General features: G+C 42.1%; 1 protein-coding gene across 1 annotated transcript; it reads left to right on the top strand.

Annotated features, from left to right (window-relative positions):
- The first annotated feature begins 1,523 nt into the window (after positions 1-1,523).
- On the top strand, positions 1,524-25,126 carry LOC118401826 (nuclear receptor ROR-beta-like). Its single transcript, XM_052476443.1, has 9 exons — positions 1,524-1,955; positions 15,748-15,833; positions 16,026-16,167; positions 17,644-18,162; positions 18,802-18,929; positions 19,020-19,152; positions 20,212-20,319; positions 20,460-20,683; positions 21,471-25,126. Exons 1-9 carry the CDS (start codon positions 1,949-1,951, stop codon positions 21,633-21,635), a joined length of 1,512 nt encoding a protein of 503 aa, XP_052332403.1. The 5' UTR covers positions 1,524-1,948; the 3' UTR covers positions 21,636-25,126.
- The last annotated feature ends 1,871 nt before the right edge of the window (positions 25,127-26,997 follow it).

Raw genomic sequence — 26,997 nt, 5'->3', positions numbered from 1 at the left:
TTCTCTCTCTCTCTCTCTCTCTCTCTCTCTCTCTCTGTGTCCTTCTGGTTATATCTCTCTCTCCCCCTCTCTCTCTCTCTCTCTCTCTCTCTCCGTCCTTCTGGTTATCTCTCTCTCTCTCTCTCTCTCTCTCTCTCTCTCTGTCCTTCTGGTTCACTCTGTCTCTCTCTCTCTCTCTCTGTTGGTCCGGTTCACTCTGTCCCTCTCTCTCTGTCTCTCTCTCTCACTCTCGCTTTCTCTCTCTCTGTCCTTCTGGTTAACTCTCTCTCTCTCTCCCTCTCTCTCTCTCTGTTGTTCCGGTTCACTCTGTCCCTCTCTCTCTGTCTCTATCTCTCACTCTCGCTTTCTCTCTCTCTGTCCTTCTGGTTAATCTCTCTCTCTCTCTCTCTCTCCCTCTCTCTCTCTCTCTGTCCTTCTGGTTCACTCTCTCTTATTTTATATATTTTCTCTCTCCTTGCATATTTCTCCCTGTGTATTTCACTCTCTTTCTCTCCATTTCAAGAGACTAGAAAAACATGTCTGCTTGTATGCCTCCCAGCCATGTTGGAGACATCTCCCTCCCTCCCGCCCGCCCCCCCCCCTCCCTCACTCCCTCCCGCCCGCCCCCCTCCCCTCCCTCCCCCTCTAACTGAGTTGTTCTGTGGTTATGTAAGTCTTCAGATCAGTGTGTCACCATGGTTGTCAAGGGAGACAGAGAACAGAGGGGCTATGGAAGAGGGTCAGGAGAGAAGTGAGAGAGAGAATGAGAGCTGGAGGATAGAGAGAAACGAATGAAGGATACAGATGAGCGAAAAGAGAGATGTATGATTATGCTATAAAAGTTGGAACAATATACATGATGTAATATCAGTAACTGAAATTAAACATCTAAAGGAGATAGAAGACAGAAAGATGAGAAAAGGACAAGAGTTGCATAGAAGAGAAGATCAGAGATATTAAATAAACATGAAACAATCCTTTTTTTAAACGCAGAAGGGATATATAGAGGAAGGAAATAGAGGGAGGTAGAAAATAACTACCTGTTGGTGTAGGGAAAACAGAGAGAGTGGAGGAGAAAGTCACATATAGAGAGAGTGGGAAAAGGACGAGAGAAAGACAGGTATAGATAGGGCTGAGGGTTGTGTGGCTGCAGGCTCCACGCACTCCAGTGTTGCTCGTCTAACCTACTTTGATTTATCTGCCTTTTCCCTGTTTCATAACTAAGCTGCCAGAACCTTGCATCACATAGCACAATCCCCACTCAGCTCTAACACTGTGAATGGCACCGAATCAGAAGGAATCATCACAACATAATGTTTTTCTCGTAATAACGCTGCCCATTTTACCGTATTGTTGTGCGTGTGATACACGTGCAGAACAAACTACCTTGCAAAAACAAATGCTGATTTATGAAAAACGAAGGCAAAAAAAACTGTTTTTAAAACCCACATGACTAAATGAGTTAAAATGTTAATTGTTGTTGTTCTTTACAGTGGATCATAGATACATCGTTCTGTTCCCATCTCCAATCCTCCTTAAAACTCGATCCCGCGTGCGCGCGGCCGCGAGAACTACAAGGGGACCTTCGGAGTGAGTTCGTCCACGCTTTGAGAAGTAGGTTAGCAGGGTAGACTGGAAACCTTGCAAGAACCTTGGAACCTTGCAAGCCAAGCTAAACCACCGTGGGAGTATTCTGTCAAGAAGTTACCGAAATAGTGCATCGAGACAAACAGGAAAACATGCAACTTGAACTGTCGAATTTCTTTGCATTTAATTAACTGTCGCAAGACTCTCCTCGCTGATTTTTGCCTTATTTTCTGAAAAAATATTTTCTAGTTCATTAGGCTAAAGAAGTTTTTTTTTACGTGCCAGCAAACGCTGGTCTTTCAACAGTTTTACAGATATTTGTATTCAATTTACAACCCACATGAAGTCAAATTCATTGATCCAGAAACGATAAATATTCAACATGAGAGGTAAATGAATTATTATCATTCATATTCAAATGACCATACTTTGTAGACTTTTCAATGTCACATATATCCTATGCCGAGAAACAATGCATCGAAATCTATTGAAATGTAAATGACTTTAGCTAAAAGTGCAACTGCTTTCCTTTTCAAGTGCGTAGGCTCTCACCTTAATCTCTCATGTTGCTTCAGCCTGTCTGGATAATCTGGCTACTCTTGCCAGGTGCACCACTGCCTACGAATATTATAGGAATTCCTTGGCTGTAGGCTAGAGAGTTTTCTGTAACTAATGAAAATGCTTATAATATATATATATTCATAATAAAATCATGTTTAGGTTAAATGTGTGAACAATGTTGGAAAGGGTTGTAAAGTCTGATTAATTAGGCTGTTATACACAATTTATTGGTATACAGCCTGAAACATGTTTGTGCAAAATCGTTTAAATGTTCCTTACAAGCCTGAATGTTGAATAAAATTACATTTGAACTTACATCTCATGCTTAATAGGGGCAAAACTAAATACATGTTGTTTTCAAATTGTCATAAAATTTTCTCAAATTGATTACAATTTCACTCATTGGATAGTTATATAATTGAATCAGCTCTGCATACAAATACCTTGGTATCTGGATTGACGATGATTTAACATTTTAAAAACATATGAATTAGCTTGTTAAGAAGCTAAGATTTAAATTGAGCTTTTTTTCTTTTACAGAAACAAAGTTTACCTCTCTAGTCAACAGGAAGCAGATTTACAAATGAACTCTGCGCAAAAAGACCTTAGTCTCAATATGACTTCTCTGTTGAAATAAAGGTAAATAAACTATACTGGTTGTCTATGCGGGCTGTCTTTCAGCTGCTCGAAATTTGAGACAAAATATCCACAGGAAAGTATTGTTTACTTGACTTTTTGGGGGGATATTTGGTTTTCTTTCATCAATAGCAATAGAACCAAGCATACCATGACAATGAAAATGGAATATTCTGAATCAGGGAAGGATAGATTTTTTAAAAAATCATACTTTTTTTTTGAAGATTGAAATCTGAATACATTTTTTTTTAACACTAACAAAAAATGCTCTCCATCCTCCCCCTGATTCAGAATATACAATTTTCATTATCATAGAATGCTTTATTCAATAGCTTTTAACAAGAGAAAACCGAATACCCAATAAAAAAATAACTTTACCTTAGTGCCTAACCAACCAAATACCTACCAGCTCACTAAAAAGTCAGGTTAACAATACTTTTTTGTTGATATTTTGTCTCGACTTTTGAGCAGCTGAAGGACAAGCCGCACATACAACTGGTAAAGTAAGTTCAATGTAATTTTATTCTTCACATGCTTTGTAAACAACAGGTGTGGACTAACAATGAAATGCCTACATAGGGGCCCTTCCCGAAAAATGCAAAAAGAGAAAGAAATAATAGAAAAGTGAAACACGTAATAATAGATACACAATGAGTAACGATAACTTGGCTATACACAAGGGGTACCATTTATATAACTAGAAGTAAAGTGACAGATCGTAAACGGCAGCAGCAGCAAAGGGTCAATGCAGATCCTGGAAGCTATTTGGTTAGCTATTTAACTAACTAGCAGGCTTATGGCTTGGGGCAGAAGCTGTTCAGGGTCCTGTTGGTTCTAGACTTGGTGCATCAGTACCGCTTGCAAAGCTGTCATCAAGGCAAAGGGTGGCTACTTTGAAGAATCTGAAATATGAAGTATATTTTGATTTGTTTAACACTTTTTTGGTTACAACATGATTCCGTATGTGTTATTTCATAGTTTTGATGTCTTCACTATTATTGTACAATGTAGAAAATAGTAAAATTGATGAAAAACCCTGGATTGAGTAGGTGTGTCCGAACTTTTTGACTGTATATATCGTGAATCACCCATAGACCTTATTGCCCTCCTCCCTATTGGAACTTTATTTAACTAGGCAAGTCAGTTAAGAACAAATAAGTTATTTACAATGATGGCCTAGGAACAGTGGGTTAACTGCCTTGTTCAGGGGCAGAACGAAAGATTTTTACCTTGTCAGCTCAGGGATTCGATCGAGCAACCTTTCGGTTACTGTCCCAATGCTCTAACCACTAGGCTACCTGCCACCCCAAATTAGATCAGACCACCGTCATGTCGTTGGCAAAATTTATGATAGTGTTGGAGTCGTGGGTGAACAGGGAGTACAGGAGGGGACTAAACGCACACCCATGAGGTGCCCCTGTGTTAAGGGTCAGCGTGACGGATGTGTTGTTGCCTACCCTCACCACCTGGGAAGTCAAGGATCCAGTTGCAGAGGGAGGTGTTCAGTCCCAGGACCCATAGCTTAGTGATGAGCTTGGAGTGCACCATGGTGTTGAACGCTGAGATGCAGTCAATGGACAGCATTCTCGCGTAGCTGTTCCTTTTGTCCACATGGGAAGGAGCAGTGTGGATGCAATCGAGATTGCGTCATCTGTGGATCTATTGGGGCGGTAGACGAACTCAAGTGGGTCCAGGGTGTCTGGGAGGATGGTGTTGTGAGCCATGACTATCTTTTTAAAGCATTTCTTGGCTACATATGTGAGTGCTACAGGGTGATAGTCATTTAGACAGGTTACATTGACGTTCTTGGGCACAGGGACTATGATGGTTTGCTTGAAACATGTAGGCATTACAGACTGGGTTCGGGAGAGGTTGAAAATGTCAGTGAAGACACTTGTTGGCTGGTCAGTGCATGCTCTTGAGTATGCACCCTGGTAATCTGTCTGGCTCTGTGGCCTTGTGAATGTTAATCTGTTTAAAACCTCTTACAGCTACCCCCCTACTTTTTTCAATTTCCACCTGAAGACATACCCAAGTCTAACTGCCTGTAGCTCAGGCCCAGAACCAAGGATATGCATATTCTTAGTTTCATTTGAAAGAAAACACTCTGAAGTTTGTGTAAATGTGAATTGAATGTAGGCGAATATAACACAATAGATCTGGTTTAGATAATACAATGAAAAAAACATAAGTTTTTTTCTTTTTATTGTTGTATCATCATCTTTAAAATGAACAAGACAAAACAAACATTCAGATAGGATGATCGGGATAATTTCAGTGAAAAACTTAAGAGGGCAACAGTAGTTGTGCAACATTTTAGAATGATAAGTTCCAAAATGTGTGCTACATGACATTTATCATGAAGTCACCCAGGTGTCCCACACAAGTAGCCCAAATGTACCCAAGTGGACAAATTGGTGAAGTTATACATTTTGAATGGAATAACTATATACAAAATACCAAAATGGTATTCAAACACCCCCCCCCCCCAAAAAAAAAAAAAAAAAAATGGAGAAAAAACATGAAAAATATATATATATATATATATACACACATTTACAAAATAACACGTTCAATATTTGGAAGACCATCAGTCCTCTACACAATATTGTCCTGCTGATGCCAGGTGCCATAGCAGTCTCTTTCTGCTGTAAAGCAGAGGGTCACCAAGGATGTGGTGCAGGTGATGGGGGACTTCATTTAGCAAAGAACACAGCGATGCCTCCATGCTGTGCCCTTTTTGCCCTAAGGCACATCCATGCCTGCAGAAATACATTTGGGCAGATGAACACCACTTGTGGTAGGAGCAGAAGGGATAGAGGTAGAGGGGCCAGAATGTGGTGCAGTGGTGCTGTAGCCAGCAAGCTCCTTGATGAGCAGCTCTCTGAAGGCTAGCTGTGAGATGGGGTGCTTTCCACAGCTCTTAGCCATTTCCTTGTGTAGGATGAATGCATTCACCACAGCAATGTCGATGAAATGATAGAAGGTCTTGTACCATTTCATCGTCTTATGGAGAACATTATAATAGCCTATCAGCGTATCTGACAGGTCCACACGTCCCATGCTCTTGTTGTCGTCCTGTATTGCAGTTGGTCCATGCCCCAGTACTGGCTTAAGCAGGGGGACACGTCTGGCACTGCAGGATTTGAGTCCCTGGCGGCGTAGTGGGTTACTGATGGTAGGCTTTGTTACTTTGGTCCCAGCTCTCTGCAGGTCATTCACTAGGTCCCCCCGTGTGGTTCTGGGATTTTTGCTCACCGTTCTTGTGATCATTTTGACCCCACTGGGTGAGATCTTGCGTGGACAATGAGGGAGATTATCAGTGGTCTTGTATGTCTTCCATTTCCTAATAATTGCTCCCACAGTTGATTTTCCAAGCTGCTTACCTATTGCAGATTCAGTCTTCCTGTCTCGGTTTTCATATGGTGAAGGAGAGTCGGACCAAGCTGCAGCGTGTCGATTGCGATCCATGTTTATTTAAACAACGTAAACACGAATAAACACAAACTCAACAAAACAATAAACGTAGTGAAAACCGAAAACAGCCTATACTTGTGTCAACTAACACAGCACAAGGCCATCAAGACACTCAGGACAATCACCCACGACAAACTCAAAGAATATGGCTGCCTAAATATGGTTCCCAATCAGAGACAACGATAAGCACCTGCCTCTGATTGAGAACCACTCCAGACAGCCATAGACTTTGCTAGATAACCCCACTAGCTACAATCCCAAATACATACACACCAAAACCCCAAGACAAAACACACCACAATACAAAAACTCCATGCCACACCCTGGCCTGACCCAATACATGAAGAAAAACACAAAATACATTTACATTACATTACATTTAAGTCATTTAGCAGACGCTCTTATCCAGAGCGACTTACAAATTAGTGCATTCACCTTATGACATCCAGTGGAACAGCCACTTTACAATAGTGCATCTAAATCTTTTAGGGGGGTGAGAAGGATTACTTATCCTATCCTAGGTATTCCTTAAAGAGGTGGGGTTTCAGGTGTCTCCGGAAGGTGGTGATTGACTCCGCTGTCCTGTCGTCGTGAGGGAGTTTGTTCCACCATTGGGGGGCCAGAGCAGCGAACAGTTTTGACTGGGCTGAGCGGGAACTGTACTTCCTCAGTACAGTACTTAGACCAGGGTGTGACAGAACCCCCCCCCGGACTCCCGAACGCACCTCAAAACAATAGGGAGGGTCCGGGTGGGCGTCTGTCCATGGTGGCGGCTCCGGCGGGGGACGTGGACCCCACTTCACAATTGTCTTAGTCCCCTCTCCTCGCGTCACTGGATAGACCACCCTGGCGTGACCCAATACATGAAGAAAAACACAAAATACTTAGACCAGGGCGTGACACTTCCCAGCCTGGTGCAGGTCTACAATTTTACAGGTCTGGAAGTTACAGGTCTGTGAGAGCCAGAAATCTTGCTTGTTTGTCGGTGACCAAATACTTATTTCCCACCATAATTTGCAAATAAATTCCTAGAAAATCCTACAATGTGATTTTCTGGATTTTTTTTCTCATTTTGTCTGTCATAGTTGAAGTGTACCTATGATGAAAATTACAGGCCTCTCTCATCTTTTTAAGTGGGAGAACTTGCACAATTGGTGGCTGACTAAATACTTTTTTGCCCCACTGTATATAGAGTACAGGGAACATGAGGTTGAATATATTATTATAGACCTGCTAGATCTACTGTCTCATTTATATTATGACAGACTAGCTAGATCTACTGTCTTTATTATATTACAACAGACCAGCTGTATCTACTATCTCCATTTCACTTTGGCCATTGTTGTGGACCTGCCCTCCCCTCAACACCCTCAAATAGGCTATTTCATGTGGGGGTGGGGTGGAACGGCAGACACACGCATCTCGGCCATGCTCCCTCTAATCCACAATATGTATATATACACACACAAACATAGGCTATGGGTCATACACATACATTCAAACATACCCCCACCCACAATGTATAGCCAACGCGTACTTTACACATTTAATTAAATTTTTATATATTGCTAAATTTTAAAAAATCACAAATAATATTTTATATTATTAATTTCAAACAACGGCATTAGCATGAGAAGAACTTACCAGTCCAAACCGATGTCCTTTCCATTCAAAAAAATATTCCTCCATTTGGGAATCAAAGCTAAGATAGCTAAATTAATCGTCCTCCAACAATCTCTGTCTCACTTTCCCGATCAATTTCTTTTAAAATTGTGTGTACATCTGTATATCTAGACTTAGATTTAGCTTTCCCTGACTTAGTCGCCATACTGATTGATATATAAACAGCTGAAGATGCGCTTTACCAAAATAGTGCTGTGCGTAACATGCGCTCCTTCCAGTATGAATCTTCAATGGTGAATGACCCTCTTTACGCCGGAGTTCACTACATGGGTTGGTCTTCCAACACATAACCATTACATATTGCCGTTTACCTCAGCTCATTGGCTATCTACCCAGCTAGATTTCAAGACAATCAGTGGTCATTGGGTTAAAATACAGTCAATCAACGAAACAGCGGTCATATCATTGGTGCACAATAATGTCATTACTTGTTGTCTTCAAATCGGTTTCTTTCAGTCAATACGTCCCGCGAAATGACCCATCACGTTTGGTTGTGTTACAAACAACCAGTTGATTGCAATGAAACCAAACATGACTGGAAAAGTCACGTTTAGTGTGTGTATTTACATCGAATGTGTCGTCGAAAATTGAATGAGACGGAATTCACGACACAACCGGTTCACAAAATATTTCGTGTTAGGCTATAGAAATGGATTTTATCAAACAAAAGACCATTCATTGTGTAACAATAAGCATTGGGATTGCAAACAGAGGAAGATCGTCAAAGGTAAACAATTTATTTTATTGCAATTTGTGATTTTGTTACGCATGGGCTGGTTGAAATAGTTTTTTTTATGGGGCTCTGTCCTCAGATAATCGCATCGTATTCTTTCGCAGTAAATCCTTTTTAAAATCTGACAACGCAGTTGGATTAGCAAGATTCTAGGCTTTGGAAACATGTGAGACACTTGTATTTTCATGAATGTTTAATATGACTATTTATGTAGCGATCACCGTATGTTGTGGAATTTAATCCCGCTTGTCCGGTAGGATCGTGTCACTGGGCAGGTCAGGTGTGGGGGAGGGGAGGGAGAGAAGGAGGGAAAGAAGGAGGGATGAGCGCGAGAGGTAGGGAGAGAGACAGCCAAAATAGTTCACATGATTGAAAAAAATCACAAACAGAAAGATTGTGATTAAAAAGTTCTGATTTGCAGCAATGTTCAGCTATTGCTACTTTTGTTGCTGATTGTCTTCTCACGATGCCGCCTCTAAAATTGAAACAAGAGAGGGGGGGAGAGAGAGAGAGAGAGACTCAGCTAAAATAGTAGACATGATTGAAAAAAATGAACAAACAGAAAGATTGTGATTAAAAGGTTCTGAATTGCAGCAATGTTCAGCTACTGCTACTTTTGTTGCTGATTGTCTTCTCACGATGCCGCCTCTAAAATTGCACCAATATTACTGCAATCAAAAGGCATACCAAGACTTGTTAGAGTTACAGTCTGCGGCTGTCACAACAATGTAACAACATAGTAATTGATAGACATATATTGCTATTGTAGCATATAAAATGTATATGATCTTTTATGAATTATAGTATTTAGTGTTTGTTTGGATTTAGGGCTTTTGGCATAGTGAGGGTACTTTGTTCCTAATCTGTTTGTAGAGGGAGGGAGGGAGGGAGGGAGGGAGGGAGGGAGGGAGGGAGGGAGGGAGGCAGGGAGGGAGGGAGGGAGGGAGATTTTTGGGGCTTATAGAGGGTAGTTCCACTGGCTGGCAGGATATTGAAATGTAAACAACCCCAGTTCTTTGGCTCACTGGACTGAAAATACAATTTTAAGAAGTCTCTCGTTTGCTGAGACATAAAGAGAATTCCTTTTTGTTTTTTGTTTGTATAGTTTTTTTTAACCTTTTGTTTGTCTATGGAATCGTTTTGGCAAATAATTTATTTTGCACCTTTTTTTATTGTTAATAGTTTTATTGCGTGTTGCTCTTCCTCTTTTTGTGATTAGTGACTAGTTTTCCACTCTTTTACATGTCATTAACAATCTATCACCAGCACAGCTTCACACAGCTTCACACCTGTGCAGTAACCCCTCTAATGGATTTTAGTACTACGTGGTAATATTTGCATTCCATGTAAGATCAGAGTTGATTTAAATACTTATTGCACAGCCAAAGTGCAAATAATAATTAGTTTTGTGAGTGGAGAGTCAGTGGTAAACTGACCTCCATTAGGAAAGGATCTGTTACACTGTCCTTCACCTTGTGTGACACAACAGGCAACAACCTCCTTGGGACTTGACTAGAGGGGCCTTGTATGCAGCAATAACTGCTCATTATGTTTCATGTAATGTGATACTGTTTGGTTTGCCTACAGAGGGGTGGTCTAGTAGGCAACACTATCTCTGTTTTCTATGGCCTCCTGCACTGATTTGAAAACACAGGAAATATGCAAGCAATATGAATACCTACTGGGAGTTGGCTTTCACAAGTCCAGTTCTTTCCCATCAGTGTAGGTTGAGGGAAATGGAGAGGAGAAAGGGAAGGAAGCCACTTCAGACAATTGGGACACACCCTAATGTTGAATGATTAATTTGCAATAGAATTCCACTTCCCTCAGATCAAAGCTTTTCACAGGCATTACATAACATTTACTGTAACATGCCCTGCCCAGAACTGTAAAAAGAAAGAAGTAAAAGCACAAAAGTGTTTCAAGTTTGTTACTGGAGTTTAAAAGGTTTATTGAGCGCACTCAGCCTGTCTCAGTTGCCTGTGTGTATTGTACTCATAAGCCTAAATTAAATGTGTGTGTTAAGAGTCAATGAGTACGTCATCTTCTCAGAGTAGACCTTTGGTCGACATAGATTGTATTATCTCCCTCACTCTGTCTCTGTGTGTGCACTTGCGTGTTACTATGAAAAACAAAGTGAAATGTGGCTGGCTGGGTCAGTCAGGAGGATCAGTCACCAGTGAAAGGGAATTGGTCTGGCAGCCAAAGTTGAGTGATGATGTCACCAGTCTGTCAGTACCTGATGACACCCAACTCTCACCAGTCATCCAGCTCTGCGTTCAACACCATAGTGCCCACAAAGCTCATCACTAATCTAAGGACCCTTGGGCTAAACACCTCCCTCTGCAACTGAATCCTGGACTTTCTGGATGGGTCGGCCCCAGGTAGTAAGGGTAGGCAACAACACGTCTGCCACGCTGATCCTCAACACTGGGGCCCCTCAGGGGTGCGTGCTTAGTCCCCTCCTGTACTCCCTGTTCACCCACGACTGTATGGCCAAACACGACTCCAACACCATCATTAAGTTTGCTGACGACACAACAGTGGTAGGCCTGATTACCGACAATGATGAGCAAGACTATAGGGAGGAGGTCAGAGACCTGGCAGTGTGGTGCCAGGACAACAACCTCTCCCTCAATGTGAGCAAGACAAAGGAGCTGATCGTGGACTACAGGAAAGGGAGGGCCGAACAGGCCCCCATTAACATTGACAGGGCTCTACTGGAGCTGTTCAAGAGTTTCAAGTTCCTTGGTGTCCAAATCACCAACAAACTATCATAGTAAAAACACACCAAGACAGTCGTGAAGAGGGCACGACAACAATTTATCCCTCTCAGGAGACTGAAAATATTTGGCATGGGTCACCAGATCCTATAAAAGTTCTACAGCTGCACCATCAAGATAATCCTGACCGGTTGCATCACCGCCTGGTATGACAACTGCTCAGCATCTGACCGTAGCGCGCTACGGAGGGTAGTGTGTACGAACCCCCCCCCCGTTTTTACTCTGCTGCTACTCGCTGTTTATTATCTATGCATAGTCACTTTACCCCTACCTACAAATGACCTCGACTAACCTGTACCCCTGCACATTGACTCGGTACCGGTACACCCTGATTATTGTTCTTTTATTGTGTTACTTTTTATTATTATTTTTACTTTAGTTTATTTGAACTCTTTCTTGAACTGCATTGTTGGTTAGGGGCTTGTAAGTAAGCATTTCACAGTAAGGTTACATCTGTTATATTCGGTGCATGTGACAATACATTTGATTTGATCTTGTAGTGGTTACCACAGCATTTCTCAGTGCTTTATAATGCAAAATGGATTATTAATTATTTTGCAGAACATGGCATGCTTTAAAACAAGATGCAGTTCTGTAGATAAGGCTTCAGATGGCCATTTTATTGTATCTCTCGAGTCTGAATATTTATGCAAATATTTGTTATGGCAGAACTGTAACAAATGGAGCTCTGTGTTATTCTGATTTTCTGACTTACCTTAAACTGGGGACAAGAACATAATTAGTTGAAGCAGAAGCTCAATTTCAAAGAGAGTAGTCAGATTAGATAGCAGATATGATACTGCCATACAGCTGATAGTGCATAGTCCTGCTGGCACCAAGCCAGCTACCGTACCTAGTGGCTTTATGGGTGTGTCCTTCGGTTGTCTTTCATTTCATCCATTACGTAGTATTTATCAAGTCTTCACTCTTTCACTCACGCTGATCGAGCTGAAGAATATCAGTGGGAACTACAGTAATAAGAATAATTGTCATTAGAGCACTTTCAAACAACTGTTTAGAATTAAGATGTTTATTGTATCATTATTTACTTATTTATTTGCTGGATATTAAGTAGACAGCTGTGCATTTCGGAGGCTCAAAGTCTAGTTGAGTTCCACCTTAAAACCTGGGGTAGAGAGCCCTATTCACGCAGTGTGAAAGCGCCCGACTACCCCCTGCCTACCCTCCCCTCGGTGAGAAAGTGTGTCAGTAGGACAGAATTGCATGACAAGCTACCGCGCCTGACCGATATCCCACACAACCAACTCCCGACAGGCCCTGCCCGACCCCAGCCAATGGGAGCTGCAGCGGCAGAGAGGAGGCGGGGCGGTAGCTAGAGTGACCTCCCGGAATGAGTATGTTTATGAAATGGTCGCAGATGAGGGTTATACAACTGAGCAGTGTTTATGAAATGCTCGCAGATGAGGGTTATACAACTGAGCAGAGTGTTTGTGAAATGCTAGCAGACGAGTTATATAACCGAGCGGAGGATTAGAGAGAAAAGAGAGGGCAGAAGACAGGAGATGCTTTTCCATTACATGCCTGCAGCTAGGGCTGGGCGATATGGCCTAAAAATCATGCCGGACGATTTACGTTATATATATATATATATATATATATATATATATATATATATATATATTGTTTAATGTTTTCTCCAAATAAGCTTTGTTGTACAGTTAAAGGTCAAATACACTGCATTTCAAACAGTCAGTAATAATCCAATGAATACAGGACTTGTGAAATTATACATAGGCTAAATTATAAACCTTTCACAACCATAAGACCCACTAATAATGCTGTTATTTTATCAACATAGTTTAATCTGCTTTTTTTGCAATAATCGTTAAAGTCAGTCTATGATAATGCCATTTTTGTTACAAGTTTAATCAGAACCATGCATTATGCATTATAGAAAATGAATACAGGTGTCATGAATAATCTCTCAAACACAAACCCACGTGCTAGTGATTAGCCAACTAATATTTATATGAAAAGTTTAGTCAAATTGGATTTATTTGCTAGCTAACTTGGCAGAAGTAGCTAACTAGGCCTTTTAATTGTTATGAACACACCCTTTCTACCTGTCTCCAACTGTTTGAGTAGCATGCTAGCCTGTCCACTTTGTTCAGATGTTGAAATCAAATGCCCTACCTTATTTCTCAGAATGCCAAATCAAATTGTATTTGTCACATGCGCAGAATACAACCGGTGTAGACCGTACAGTGAAATGTTTACTTACAAGCCCTTAACCAACAATGCAGTTTTAAGAAAAATAAGTGTTAAGGAAGTATTTACTAAAATAAACTGAAGTATAAAAAAATATTTAAAAAAATGTTAATTAATTAATTAAAGAGCAACAATGAAATAACAGTTGTGAGACAATATACAGGGGTTACCAGTACAGAGTCAATGTGCAGAGGCACAGTTTAGTCGAGGTAATTGTGGTAATATGCACATGTGGGTAGAGGTAAAGTGACAAGTGACTAGGCATAATAAACAGAGAGTAGCAGCGGTGTAAAAATGGGGGTGCCATTTGATTAGCTGTTCAGAAATCTTATGGCTTGGGGGTAGAAGCTGTTAAGAAGTCTTTTGGACCTAGACTTGGCACTTCTGTACCGCTTGCCTTGCGGTAGCAGAGAGAACAGTCTATGACAATAACATAGAAAATTGTGTTTTAAAACCTGGATTCTTGCAATACAGGTATTTTGAATATTGCGCAAAAACATACATTCTAATTCATTAAATATATTGCCCAGCCCTACATGCAGCTGGCCCAGTTGCTCTGTGTATTTTCTTCATTACTTAGAGGAGAGAACAGCATACTTTTAACCCTTTTTTTCATAGAGAGAGTGGGAAAAACAAACACATTTAAAGTGACGTTCTTCAACATGTAATGCCACAACAACAATGCATTAAATCTCTGAGAGGTAAATGAGTTTCCATATGTCTGCCTCTCAGAGGACTACAGATCCCATGGTTCAAATGTCTGCCTCTCAGAGGACTACAGATCCCATGGTTCAAATGTCTGCCTCTCAGAGGACGACAGATCCCATGGTTCATATGTCTGTCTCTCAGAGCTCTACAGCTCCCATGCGGGACTACATATCCCATACCTCATAAATTACACAGATTCGTTATCTCTGTCTTTGGCACAAACATTAAATAGACTGGCAGATTGAGCAGTGATAGCGTATCACACAAATTAGTTGGTTGTTTCTGTCTCTGTGTAGTACTATGGCTGCGGTGAAGTAAAATAGCCAACCGGCTCCGTCTGTTTAAACCAAAACAAGTTTTTCTTCACATACGACTGCCCTCCATTTTAGGCCCTTATATGGGCCCCTTGTTATGTGAGAGGGAAAGATAGTGTGTGAGGAGACTGAGTTTCTGACACATGACTCTGTCTATTTCTGGCTTTCACCTCACTGGGTCCACAGACAGACTGACAGCATGAGAGACACACGGCCAGGTTCAGTTTCAAAGTCACTTCAATCAAATCATTTACCCACTCATTTTTTATAGCATACTACGTTTACTTGTATTATTCTCTGTGCTGCGGCAATCTGTGTTAGTATGAAATATGGCACATAGATAAGGCATGATTAAAGTCAATATTTGTCCATTTGAATACCTTTCAGTCTGCTGCTATGACACTTAGAGCATGCAAGGCAGAGCCAAACTGACAGCCTGCCTCTCACTTCACAAGATGTTGATCATAGCCACTTGCCAGGTGGAAACCTGTTGCAAATGCCAATATTCAATCAATCAAACTGTATTTATAGAGCACATTTCTTACAGGGGATGCATTTCAAACTGCTTAAAAAATAAAATAGAGAAGGTGAGAAAGATATCGCTAAAGGTTTTCTAAATGAGACAAATGAAAATAGTCCTCCCTCCGTCGTATCAGAATCTTCCAGTGCTAGTCCTGCAGTGTGTCTATATAATGTATGTGTGAACATGGCAACACATTATGCAATGAAATCTGGTCATGATCTGAGCTCTTGGCCGTGCCCCAAGAGAGATTGGCCTCAGTCGGGGTGTTACTCAATAGTGAGAGTTGTTTGTGTGCGGCCATATTAGTCCCAACTCATATCCTTATTTTGAGATCTACTAGCTGTAGACTTGGCAAGGCAGTAATATTTTTATGGATTCTCATTAGCTTTTAATACAGGTTTAATAACTCACTTGATGGGTTGAGCTTCACAGCTTTTGTAATCTCTCTCTCTCTCTCTCTCTCTCTCTCTCTCTCTCTCTCTCTCTCTCTCTCTCTCTCTCTCTCTCTCTCTCTCTCTCTCTCTCTCTCTACAGCTCAAATAGAAGTAATACCCTGCAAGATCTGTGGGGACAAGTCCTCAGGTATTCACTATGGGGTCATTACCTGCGAAGGTTGCAAGGTGAGCTAGTAGTAGTTGGGTTTCTTCTTTACCTTCTTCATGTGTTCTTTAACAATATGAAACAAAGACAAGCTGCAATTGAAAATATCCTTAGTTGTGATCAATGAAATAATTCTTCAATTGTGTAACATGTAGGTTTATGATAGTGGAATTCTATACATTATGTAATCATTTGACTCATCCTTTGTGTAGGGGTTCTTCCGCCGCAGCCAGCAGAACAACGCCATGTACTCGTGTTCCCGCCAGAGAAACTGTCTTATTGACCGAACCAACCGCAACCGCTGCCAACACTGCAGACTGCAGAAGTGTCTGGCTTTGGGCATGAGCCGGGACGGTGAGTCACACACACACACAGACGTGCGTGGAGCCCAGAGGAAAACTCATGACAGGTAGTCAACACTTATTTCCACACAGATATACTGTATATACAGTGCATTCGGAAAGTATTTAGACCCCTTGACTTTTCCCACATTTTGTTACGTTACAGCCTTACTCTAAAATGGATTAAATAAAATATATATAAGGTCCCACATTTGACAGTGCATGTCAGAGCAAAAACCAAGCCATGAGGTCGAAGGAACTGTCCGTAGAGCGCCGAGACAGGCACAGATCTGTCGAGGCACAGATCTGGGGAAGGGTACCAACAAATGTCTACAGCATTCAAGGTCTTCAAGAACATAGTGCCCTCCAGCATTCTTAAATGGAAGAAGTTTGTAACAACCAAGGCTCCTAGAGCTGGCCACCCAGCCAAACTGAGAAATCGGGGGAGAAGGGCCTTGGTCAGGGAGGTGACCAAGAACCTGATGGTCATTCTGACAGAGCTCCAGAGGTCCTCTGTGGAGATGGGAGAACCTTCCAGAAGGACAACCATCTCTGCAGCACTTCACCAATCAGGCCTTTATGGTAGAATGGCCGGACTCAAGCAACTCCTCAGGAAAAGGCAAATGACAGCCCACTTGGAATTTGCCAAAAGGCACCTAAAGGGCTCTCAGACCATGAGAAACAAGATTCTCTGGTCTGATGAAACCAAGATTGAACTCTGGCCTGAATGCCAAGCGTCACGTCTTGAGGAATCTCAAGTTCGTCACCTGGCCGGCACCATCACTACGCTGAAGCATGGTGGTGGCAGCATCATGCTGTGGGGATGTTTTTCATCAGCAGAAACTGGAAGACTAGTAAGGGTCAAGGCAAAGATGAATGGAGGAAAGTACAGAGAGATCCTTGATGAAAACCTGGTCCAGTACACTCAGGACCTCAGACTGGGGCGAAGGTTCGCCTTCCAACAGGACAACGACCCTAAGCGCACAGCCAAGACAACGCAGCAGTGGCTTCGGGACAAGTCTCTGAATGTCCTTGAGTCGCCCAGCCAGAGCCCGGACTTGAATGCGATTGAACATCTCTGGAGAGACCTGAAAATAGCTGTGCAGCGACGCTCCCCATCCAACCTGACAGAGCTTGAGAGGATCTGCAGAGAAGAATGGGAGAAACTCCCAAAATACAGGTGTGCAAAGCTTGTATCATCATATCCAAGAAGACTTGTGTCTGTAATCTTTGCCAAAGGTGCTTCAACAAAGTACTGAGTAAAGGGTCTGAATACTTATGTAAATGTGATATTTAGCAAAAATGTCTAAAAACCAGTTTTTGCTTTGTCATTATAGAGTATTGCGTGTAGATTGCTAAGGGGGGGGGGAAACAATAAGGCTGTAACGTAACAAAATGTGGAAAAAGTGAAGGGGTCTGAATACTTTCCGAATGCACTGTATATAGATAGATATATGTACATTCTGATACTTATCTTGTCTCCCTCCAGCGGTGAAGTTTGGCCGTATGTCTAAGAAGCAGCGAGACAGCCTGTACTCAGAGGTTCAGAAGCACCAGAAGAACCAGGAGCTTCTGAACCAGGAGGTTGTGAACCAGGGGTGTCTGAACCAGGGTTTGTCCCTGACCAGGGAAGATGTGGCAGGGGGAGACAGCGAGGGGGACAGGCACAGGGAGCTCAGTCACTCCTACAGCAGCGGCGGCTCCAGCTCCACCCTGAGTGACCTGGATGACATCCCCGACCTGTTTGACCTGCCCTTGACCCCGGAGGAGGCCCACAAGTACTGCAGCCTGGAGCTGCTGGGAGGCCACGGCGGAAGCACCGGGAACACCTCAAACTCTTCATCATTATCATCATCCTCTAACAATTCGTCCAATCAGAACTCGCCGCAGCAGAATCTGCTGGATGTCACAGACGCCAATGGAATCAAACATGAGTACCAGATGTTGTCGCACACACAAGCCGCGCTGCTGGAGCCACTGGCCAATGACTGCACTCTTATGGATATAGGTACGAAATCTATTACTATCTCTACAACTGACATCACCATCAAAATTGTGCCGTTTCTGTTTCAGAGCGTATCACCCACAGTGTGCCGTTTCTGTTTCAGAGTGTATCACCCACAGTGTGCCGTTTCTGTTTCAGAGTGTATCACCCACAGTGTGCCGTTTCTGTTTCAGAGCGTATCACCCAGAGTGTGTTTCTGTTTCAGAGCGTATCACCCAGAGTGTGTTTCTGTTTCGGGGCGTATCACCCAGAGTGTGTTTCTGTTTCAGAGCGTATCACCCAGAGTGCACCGTTTCTGTTTCAGAGCGTATCACCCAGAGTGTGTTTCTGTTTCGGGGCGTATCACCCACAGTGTGCCGTTTCTGTTTCAGAGCGTATCACCCAGAGTGTGTTTCTGTTTCAGAGCGTATCACCCAGAGTGTGTTTCTGTTTCAGAGCGTATCACCCAGAGTGTGTTTCTGTTTCAGAGCGTAACACCCAGAGTGTGCCGTTTCTGTTTCAGAGTGTATCACCCACAGTGTGCCGTTTCTGTTTCAGAGCGTATCACCCACAGTGTGCCGTTTCTGTTTCAGAGTGTATCACCCACAGTGTGCCGTTTCTGTTTCAGAGTGTATCACCCACAGTGTGCCGTTTCTGTTTCAGAGCGTATCACCCAGAGTGTGGTCAAGTCCCACTTGGAGACGAGTCAGTACAGTTCTGAAGACCTGAAGAGGCTGACATACAGTGGGATTCAGTACTCACCTGAGGAGACCCGCAACTTCCAGTGCAAGGTGATGACACACACACACACACACACACTGCTACTCACTAATGTCTTGCATTATTGTTGTATTAAATTATGATTTCTCTATTTCTCCCAGTCTGAAGAGTTTATGTGGCAGCAGTGTGCCCACCACATCACCAATGCCATCCAGTACGTGGTGGAGTTTGCCAAACGCATCACTGGCTTCATGGACCTGTGTCAGAACGACCAAATAATTCTGCTCAAAGCAGGTTCGTACCTTTATACATGCACACATCCAGATTACACGTACCGCTCAAACCACTTTAGGACATGCACACACTGATTGTTATGTGAACGCTCTTTCTTACACACACATATACAAACAAACATGGATCAAACCCTATAACATTGAAGCACATTCCTGTAATGAGTGAAGAAATTGCAGAAGTCCTTTATCTTGTCCTTCTTTTTTCCAAACTTCTTCCTTGTGCTCTTTTTGTTTTTTTTACAAACCACACATCAATGCTCCGACCATTTCACTAAACCGTCTCTGAAACATCCATTTCACTAAACCATCTCTGAAACATCCATTTCACTAAACCGTCTCTGAAACATCCATTTCACTAAACCTTCTCTGAAACATCCATTTCACTAAACCGTCTCTGAAACATCCATTTCACTAAACCTTCTCTGAAACATCCATTTCACTAAACCGTCTCTGAAACATCCATTTCACTAAACCGTCTCTGAAACATCCATTTCACTAAACCGTCTCTGAAACATCCATTTCACTAAACCTTCTCTGAAACATCCATTTCACTAAACCGTCTCTGAAACATCCATTTCACTAAACCGTCTCTGAAACATCCATTTCACTAAACCGTCTCTGAAACATCCATTTCACTAAACCTTCTCTGAAACATCCATTTCACTAAACTGTCTCTGAAACATCCATTTCACTAAACCGTCTCTGAAACATCAATTTCACTAAACCATCTCTGAAACATCCATTTCACTAAACCGTCTCTGAAACATATTTATACCATTCAACAACCATCATATCTGCACACACACACACGTTGATTTGACGATAACTCAATTAATGTTTGAAACCCCCTTTTGATAAATTCTTGATAATCCTTATTGCCCTGCTGACTTTCAAATGGTTCAAATGACTTACATCTGCTATCCTCCAATCTGGAATGTTTTACTTTCCGTTGGGTGTTTTTTCTTCTGCATGTCGTAACATCTTCTGTGCTCTCGGTATCCCCCTCTTCCACTCACTCCTCTTTCTTCATTTCTGTGGCTCTCGATGGTTGCCGTTGCAGGCTGTCTGGAGGTGCTGTTGATCAGGATGTGCAGGGCGTTTAACGCTAACACCAACACCATGTTCTTTGATGGCAAGTTTGCCTCTGCCCAGCTCTTCAAAGCCCTCGGTAAGCACCTCAGATAGGTTAGCCTACCCCTTGTCTGATACAGTATTTAGAATGTATAGAGCTGATACTGTTAATTACTCCAAATACAATTCAGTGGAATATGATGTGTGCATATCTAATATTGGGATTTTTCTCTGCAGGTTGCGATGACCTGGTCAGTGCCGTGTTTGACTTGGCTAAAGGACTCTGCCGCCTGCAGCTAACCGATGAGGAAATGGCTCTGTTCAGCGCCGCTGTCCTTCTGTCCCCAGAGCGACCATGGCTGACCGACAGCCAAAAGGTCCGGAAGCTGCAGGAGAAGCTCTTCCTGGCTCTGCAACACAGACTGCACATGAGCGGGGCCTCCGACGAGAAACTAGACCAGGTAGAAGGGATCCAGATTTTGTCAAATTAATGTCAGATTTTACTTTTTGTAGCAGCTTTGGGGAACAAATTTAGCAGGCTAAGAGAATTGGGTTAAGTTTAGGAAAAGGGTTAGGGTTAGCCAAAATGCCCCAAAATTCTACTTTTGAGGTTAGTTTGATAAAAGCTAGATCTCTTCTAGCCATAAGCGGGAATACTCAGCACACGGCACGATGACAAAACACAGCCCACAGCCTCTAGCCATGACCCAGTTGTCATTGGCTGAGATCCACCATATGGGAATCACTGGTGTAGCATACGTCTCCTCTCCAAGCACTTTATGATACGGTCCTCTACAGAATATTCCAAACAGCTGCATAAGCATATTTTATGGGGCCTTAAGGCCCTGTGCTGTAGAGTAAACCAGTGGTTCCCCAACTCCAGTCCTCCAGTAACCCCAACAGTGCACATTTTTGTTGTAGAGCCGGACAAGCACATCTGATTCAACTTGTCAACTAATCATCGAGCCATCGACAAGTTGAATCATGTGTTTGTCCAGGGCTGCAACTAAAATGTGTACTGTTGGGGGTTCTAGAGGACTGGAGCTGGGAAATGCTGCTGTAGACATTCTTTAAATCAAACTAAGACAAACAGTTAAACAGTCTAGTGTTGTAAGCTGTATCTATCCCATGCAACTTAGCTTACGTCCATACACATTTCATGCTTTCTCTGGATTTCTTGCATCCCACCATGTCCATAGATATTGAGTGTATTTTCCTGACTTGTCCCGGTGTCCTCTTCTCCTGTAGATGGTGTCCAAGCTGCTGATGATGAAGTCCATCTGTAATCTCCACGTCAACAAGCTGGAGTTCTTCCGTCTGGTTCACCCCGAGACCGCATACAGCTTCCCACCACTCTATCGGGAAGTGTTCGGGAGTGAGATCTCTCTACCCGACTCTACAAACAGCTCCTAGAGAGAAATATGGAGTTAAGGCAGGTTAAGAAAAGTGTGGAGATATGGAAGCGAAAGGGGAGATTGAGCGAGGGATATAAATATTGAACTCAGAAATAACTAGCAGTTAACTAGACAATCCAGGACTTAAAATACTCAGTTTCCCAGCATGCTGTGGCGTTATTCCTCCACTATCCTAGCAGGCCATGCACCTTACACTACAGACTTCACCTTCAGGATCCTTTTGTACCGTAGCACTCTGGACAAACTAATGGGCAATATGCATATTCTACAGTGTGAACATAGATAATTTAGCATTAGAACATCGATGCTCCCCAACCCCGTCATGAATGTACCTCACTGACAACCACCAATGCACCAGCCAGAACCACACACCGAATGTACAGTGGGGCAAAAAAGTATTTAGTCAGCCACCAATTGTGCAAGTTCTCCCACTTAAAAAAATATGAGAGAGGCCTGTAATTTTCATCATAGGTACACATCAACTATGACAGACAAAATGAGGGGAAAAAATCCAGGAAATCACATTGTAGAATTTTTTTATGAATTTATTTGCAACTTATGGTGGAAAATAAGTATTTGGTCAATAACAAAAGTTTATCTCAATACTTTGTTATATACCCTTTGTTGGCAATGACAGAGGTCAAACATTTTCTCTAAGTCTTCACAAGGTTTTCACACACTGTTGCTGGTATTTTGGCCCATTCCTCCATGCAGATCTCCTCTAGAGCAGTGATGTTTTGGGGCTGTTGCTGGGCAACATGTACTTTCAACTCCCTCCAAAGATTTTCTATGGGGTTGAGATCTGGAGACTGGCTAGGCCACTCCAGGACCTTGAAATGCTTCTTACGAAGCCACTCCTCCGTTGCCCGGGTGGTGTGTTTGGGATCATTGTCATGCTGAAAGACCCAGCCACGTTTCATCTTCAATGCCCTTGCTGATGGAAATCTCACGATACATGGTCCCATTCATTCTTTCCTTTACACAGATCAGTCGTCCTGGTCCCTTTGCAGAAAAACAGCCCCAAAGCATGATGTTTCCATCCCCATGCTTCACAGTAGGTATGGTGTTCTTTGGATGCAACTCAGCATTCTTTGTCCTCCAAAGACGACGAGTTGAGTTTTTACCAAAAAGTTATATTTTGGTTTCATCTGACCATAAGACATTCTCCCAATCTTCTTCTGGATCATCCAAATGTTCTCTAGCAAACTTCAGACGGGCCTGGACATGTACTGGCTTAAGCAGGGGGACACGTCTGGCACTGCAGGATTTGAGTCACTGGCGGTGTAGTGTGTTACTGATGGTAGGCTTTGTTACTTTGATTTCTTCAAACCAAGCTGCTTCCCTATTGCAGATTCAGTCTTCCCAGCCTGGTGCAGGTCTACAATTTTGTTTCAGCTCTTTGGTCTTGGCTATAGTGGAGTTTGGAGTGTGACTGATTGAGGTTGTGGACAGGTGTCTTTTATACTGATAACAAGTTCAAACAGGTGCCATTAATACAGGTAACGAGTGGAGGACAGAGGAGCCTCTTAAAGAAGAAGTTACAGGTCTGTGAGCCAGAAATCTTGCTTATTTGTAGGTGACCAAATACTTATTTTCCACCATAATTTGCAAATAAATTCATTAAAAATCCTACAATGTGATTTTCTGGATTTTTTTTTCATTTTGTCTGTCATAGTTGAAGTGTAATTGCACAATTGGTGGCTGACTAAATAATTTTTTGCCCCACTGTTCGTATTAACACTCTGGGACAGTTTGACTGGTTGAATTAGAATCACTGTAATGCTATGGTTCTACTCAACAGACCTGGGGTTCTTTAATTTATAGTCCCAAAGACACAGTTCTCAGTGGTACCCATATGTAGACTGCATGTATGTTGGACATGTATGTACTCACCAGCCCTAAGAGACCAAGATTATCATTCAGTTATTCCTCTGTTACAAATGAGGATATAAACAGGTATGACATGCCACACTACTTGGTCATGGCCTTATTGGTCAATTATTCTTTATTGATCGTCTCCCTACAGGTTTATAGCAAACTCACAGAACTGACAGTGTTTGGTGCTGCCCTTTGTAGACTTAAAAAATGCAATGAGAAACCTCAGTCGCTCACCTTCTTCCCATGAGAGAGAGAGAGAGAGAGAGAGAGAGAGAGAGAGAGAGAGAGAGAGAGAGAGAGAGAGAGAGAGAGAGAGAGAGAGAGAGAGAGAGTCTGGTTTCCATGGCAACACCCACCCCCATAGCAACCCAATGGGGTTACGCAATGTATGTAATTTAACCATTTGGGAGGCTGAACACTCTTTGCATAGTGAACACTGCCAAGGTAGGCAGTCCAATCACACGAAGGCAAAGGAGGGTCTCTAGTAGAATGGCCCAACATTGTCAATGAAACAGATTCTTGCCTCATGAGACCACGCTGGGTGAAAGAAACAGCAGAAGACAGAACATAAGAAGAGACGAGGATACTTTATGAACTCTGAATAACAAAGAGACTTGAGGAGAACAGCTCCTCTGTGAGAGTCCCTAACCAGCAACATCCAGCCAATAGGAATAGTCTCCCATTCACTGATGCCTTGTCTTTGGGTTACAGTTAAATTGTCTGTGTGTAAACTCTCTTTACTGGTTGGATCAACTGTATTATTTTTGTACATTGCTGTTTCCGTGTCATCTACTCCTCCACCAAATGTCAAAAATCTTTCCTATCCAGGATCCCACTGGGTGAGCACAAGTCTAAGGCTGGACCCAGCTACCAGCTACCTGCCTGAGTTAGACATCATTTGTATAAGGTTTATGAGTCAGACAGGGCATCTCTTAACCCTTTGAGGAGCATGGACAAACAACATATCCTGATTCTATTTGTTCTTATTGAACTGTAAAGTTCCACAACAGAATACTGAGAATAAGGTTCTATGAACTCACTCCACAAAGGGCTAAAAGTGACTCGTAGCCACTCAGGGAGCTAGCTCTGTTCTGTCATTCTCTCTCTACGAGCAGTGTCTTCTACTAGCAGTGTTTTCCTCTCACCTTGCAGCTAAGACAAGACCCATAACCTTGATCACTGTGTTCGTAATCTTTGTTTGTGAATGTTACTCACACAGTGTCAGAGATCTTTCCCCTTTATTCTCAATATTATAACACAATCTGAATTTTACAAGACACAATCTAAAAAATATACATATTTTTAGAACATGTTATTCTTGGGATTTAATGTTGCTTTTGTTGTGAGTGTTATCTCTGTTGGTCTTTGATCTTTTTCCCCCTGTTATGTCATCACATTTTTGTCTTGTAAAATTAAGTGGTCTATTTTTTTTAAAGAATTTTTTTTTTTTAAAAGACACTTTTTTCCCTCTCTATTCCCCTTAAGACAAAATGTACAATATGTATATTGTCAGTCAAAGAGTAAATAAGTTACTCAGCTCAATGTATATTCTTGTATGTTGGGATACTTTACATGTGCTTTAAAGAATATAATAAAAGTATTTCTTTTGAATATGTGAAGTTTCTGTCTAAAAATGTTAACTCTCTCATCACACACTTGGTTTATTTCCATAAAAAAGGAAAATACCACTTACAGCATACAGAATAGTATGGAAACATTATTTGCCTAGATACCCCTTCATTTCATAATCATATACTTGTTGCCGGGTAATACACCACATACAGTGCATTCGGAAATGATTCAGAACCCTTAATTTTCCCACATTTTGTTACGTTACAGCCTTATTCTAAAATGGATTTAAAATATAATCGCCTCATCAATCTGCACATAATACCTCATTATGACAAAGCAAAAGCTGTTTTTTTGGGGGGGGGGGAATATATTAAAAATACACAACTGAAATATCACATTTACATAAGTATTCAGGTCCTTTACTCAGTACTTTGTTGAAGCACCTTTGGTAGCGATTGCAGCATCAAGTCAGGGTGGCAGGTAGCCTAGTAGTTGGTCCAGTAACCAAAGGGTTGCTGGATCAAATCCCTGAATCTGTTGTTCTGCCTGTTAGGCCGTCATTGTAAATAATCATTTGTTCTTAACTGACTTGCCTAGTTTCCATTTTTTTTTTACTATTCATGGGTATGACCCTACAAGCTTGGCACACCTGTATTTGGTGAGTTTCCCAAATGTAATCCATTTTAGAATAAGGCTGCAATGTAACAAAATGTGGAAAATTCGAGGGGTCTGAATACCTTCCAAATGTACAGTACATTGTGCGTAACCATAGCTACAAGAACAATATCTGAAAGGAACAGATAGATGGCAGTATTATCGTGATGGCTCCCCCTAGCTTTCCAATAAGCTAAGCAGAGTTTCTGCCATATTTCTCTCATGGATCCAGTCTATCCAGATCTGTGAACACCACTGAAGTGGTAGGAGCTGGATGATAGGGCTAGAGACCAAATGGAACTGTGCCTAAAATCGAATCAAATGTATTTGTCACATACACAGTTTACAGCAAGTATAAAATGTGCAGCCAAATGGTTATGTGCTAGCTCTCTCGACAATGCAGTACGCTAATCAATAATCAACAATCAATAATAACAATGAAAAGAGTTGAGAGTCATGTATAACACATTAGCCTGGTCCCAGATCTGTTTGTGTTTTTTCAAACTCCAATGTCATTGTTTTGGCATGACATTTCCATAAGGAGTTGGCTAGAGAGCAGAGTCAGACTGGGACCAGGTTAAGAACACGCCACACTCCGAACTGCAGAGTGGGACCTGGATCATTCAGGATGGCACCACATTGTAAAATGTATCGCGCTGAACAGACATGATTCTCTGCAATTAGAAAAGGTATGACATCAGCACCATACATTTTTGTATATATTCTGCAGCATTGTAAATATTGTACCTCTCTGAATAAGGCTCTAATGTTGCCAAAAACATTCACGCCTTGGGAAAGAAAAAGGAGCCGACTGGGAAAAATCCATTGTCTTCAGCAGAGCTGTCACTGACTGCCACCCCTGTGGCCCACAGCTAGTCCCTTCCCCGATGTCTCCTTTCCTTCTCCGGCAATGCTGTAGGGGGACGGGACTGGGTAAAGGTGAAAGAAGATTCCTGGTGGCATCCACCTTTTATTTGAAAATACCGGTCCTCTCACAGATCTGCAGATAAAGAAGATGAGATTAGGAGAGAAATCGAATGCTTCTGAAATACAATAAGGTCCAGTTTCCTAGACACAGATAGTCCTGGACTAAAAATGCAATTTCAATAGAGATTTTCAGTCCATGACTAGGTTTAGCCTCATCTGTGTCTGGGAAACTGTCCAGATGTCTTCAAAAATAAATGGCCTGTCATCACATGGGGACATCACTGAAAATCAATCAGAGCAAATACATTTGGATAGAATACCTTATCCCC

This window comes from Oncorhynchus keta, chromosome 23 (assembly GCF_023373465.1).
Source record: "Oncorhynchus keta strain PuntledgeMale-10-30-2019 chromosome 23, Oket_V2, whole genome shotgun sequence".
NCBI lineage: Eukaryota > Metazoa > Chordata > Actinopteri > Salmoniformes > Salmonidae > Oncorhynchus > Oncorhynchus keta.
Note: the sequence above shows the minus strand (reverse complement) of the source record. Positions and strands in the feature narration are given on the sequence as shown.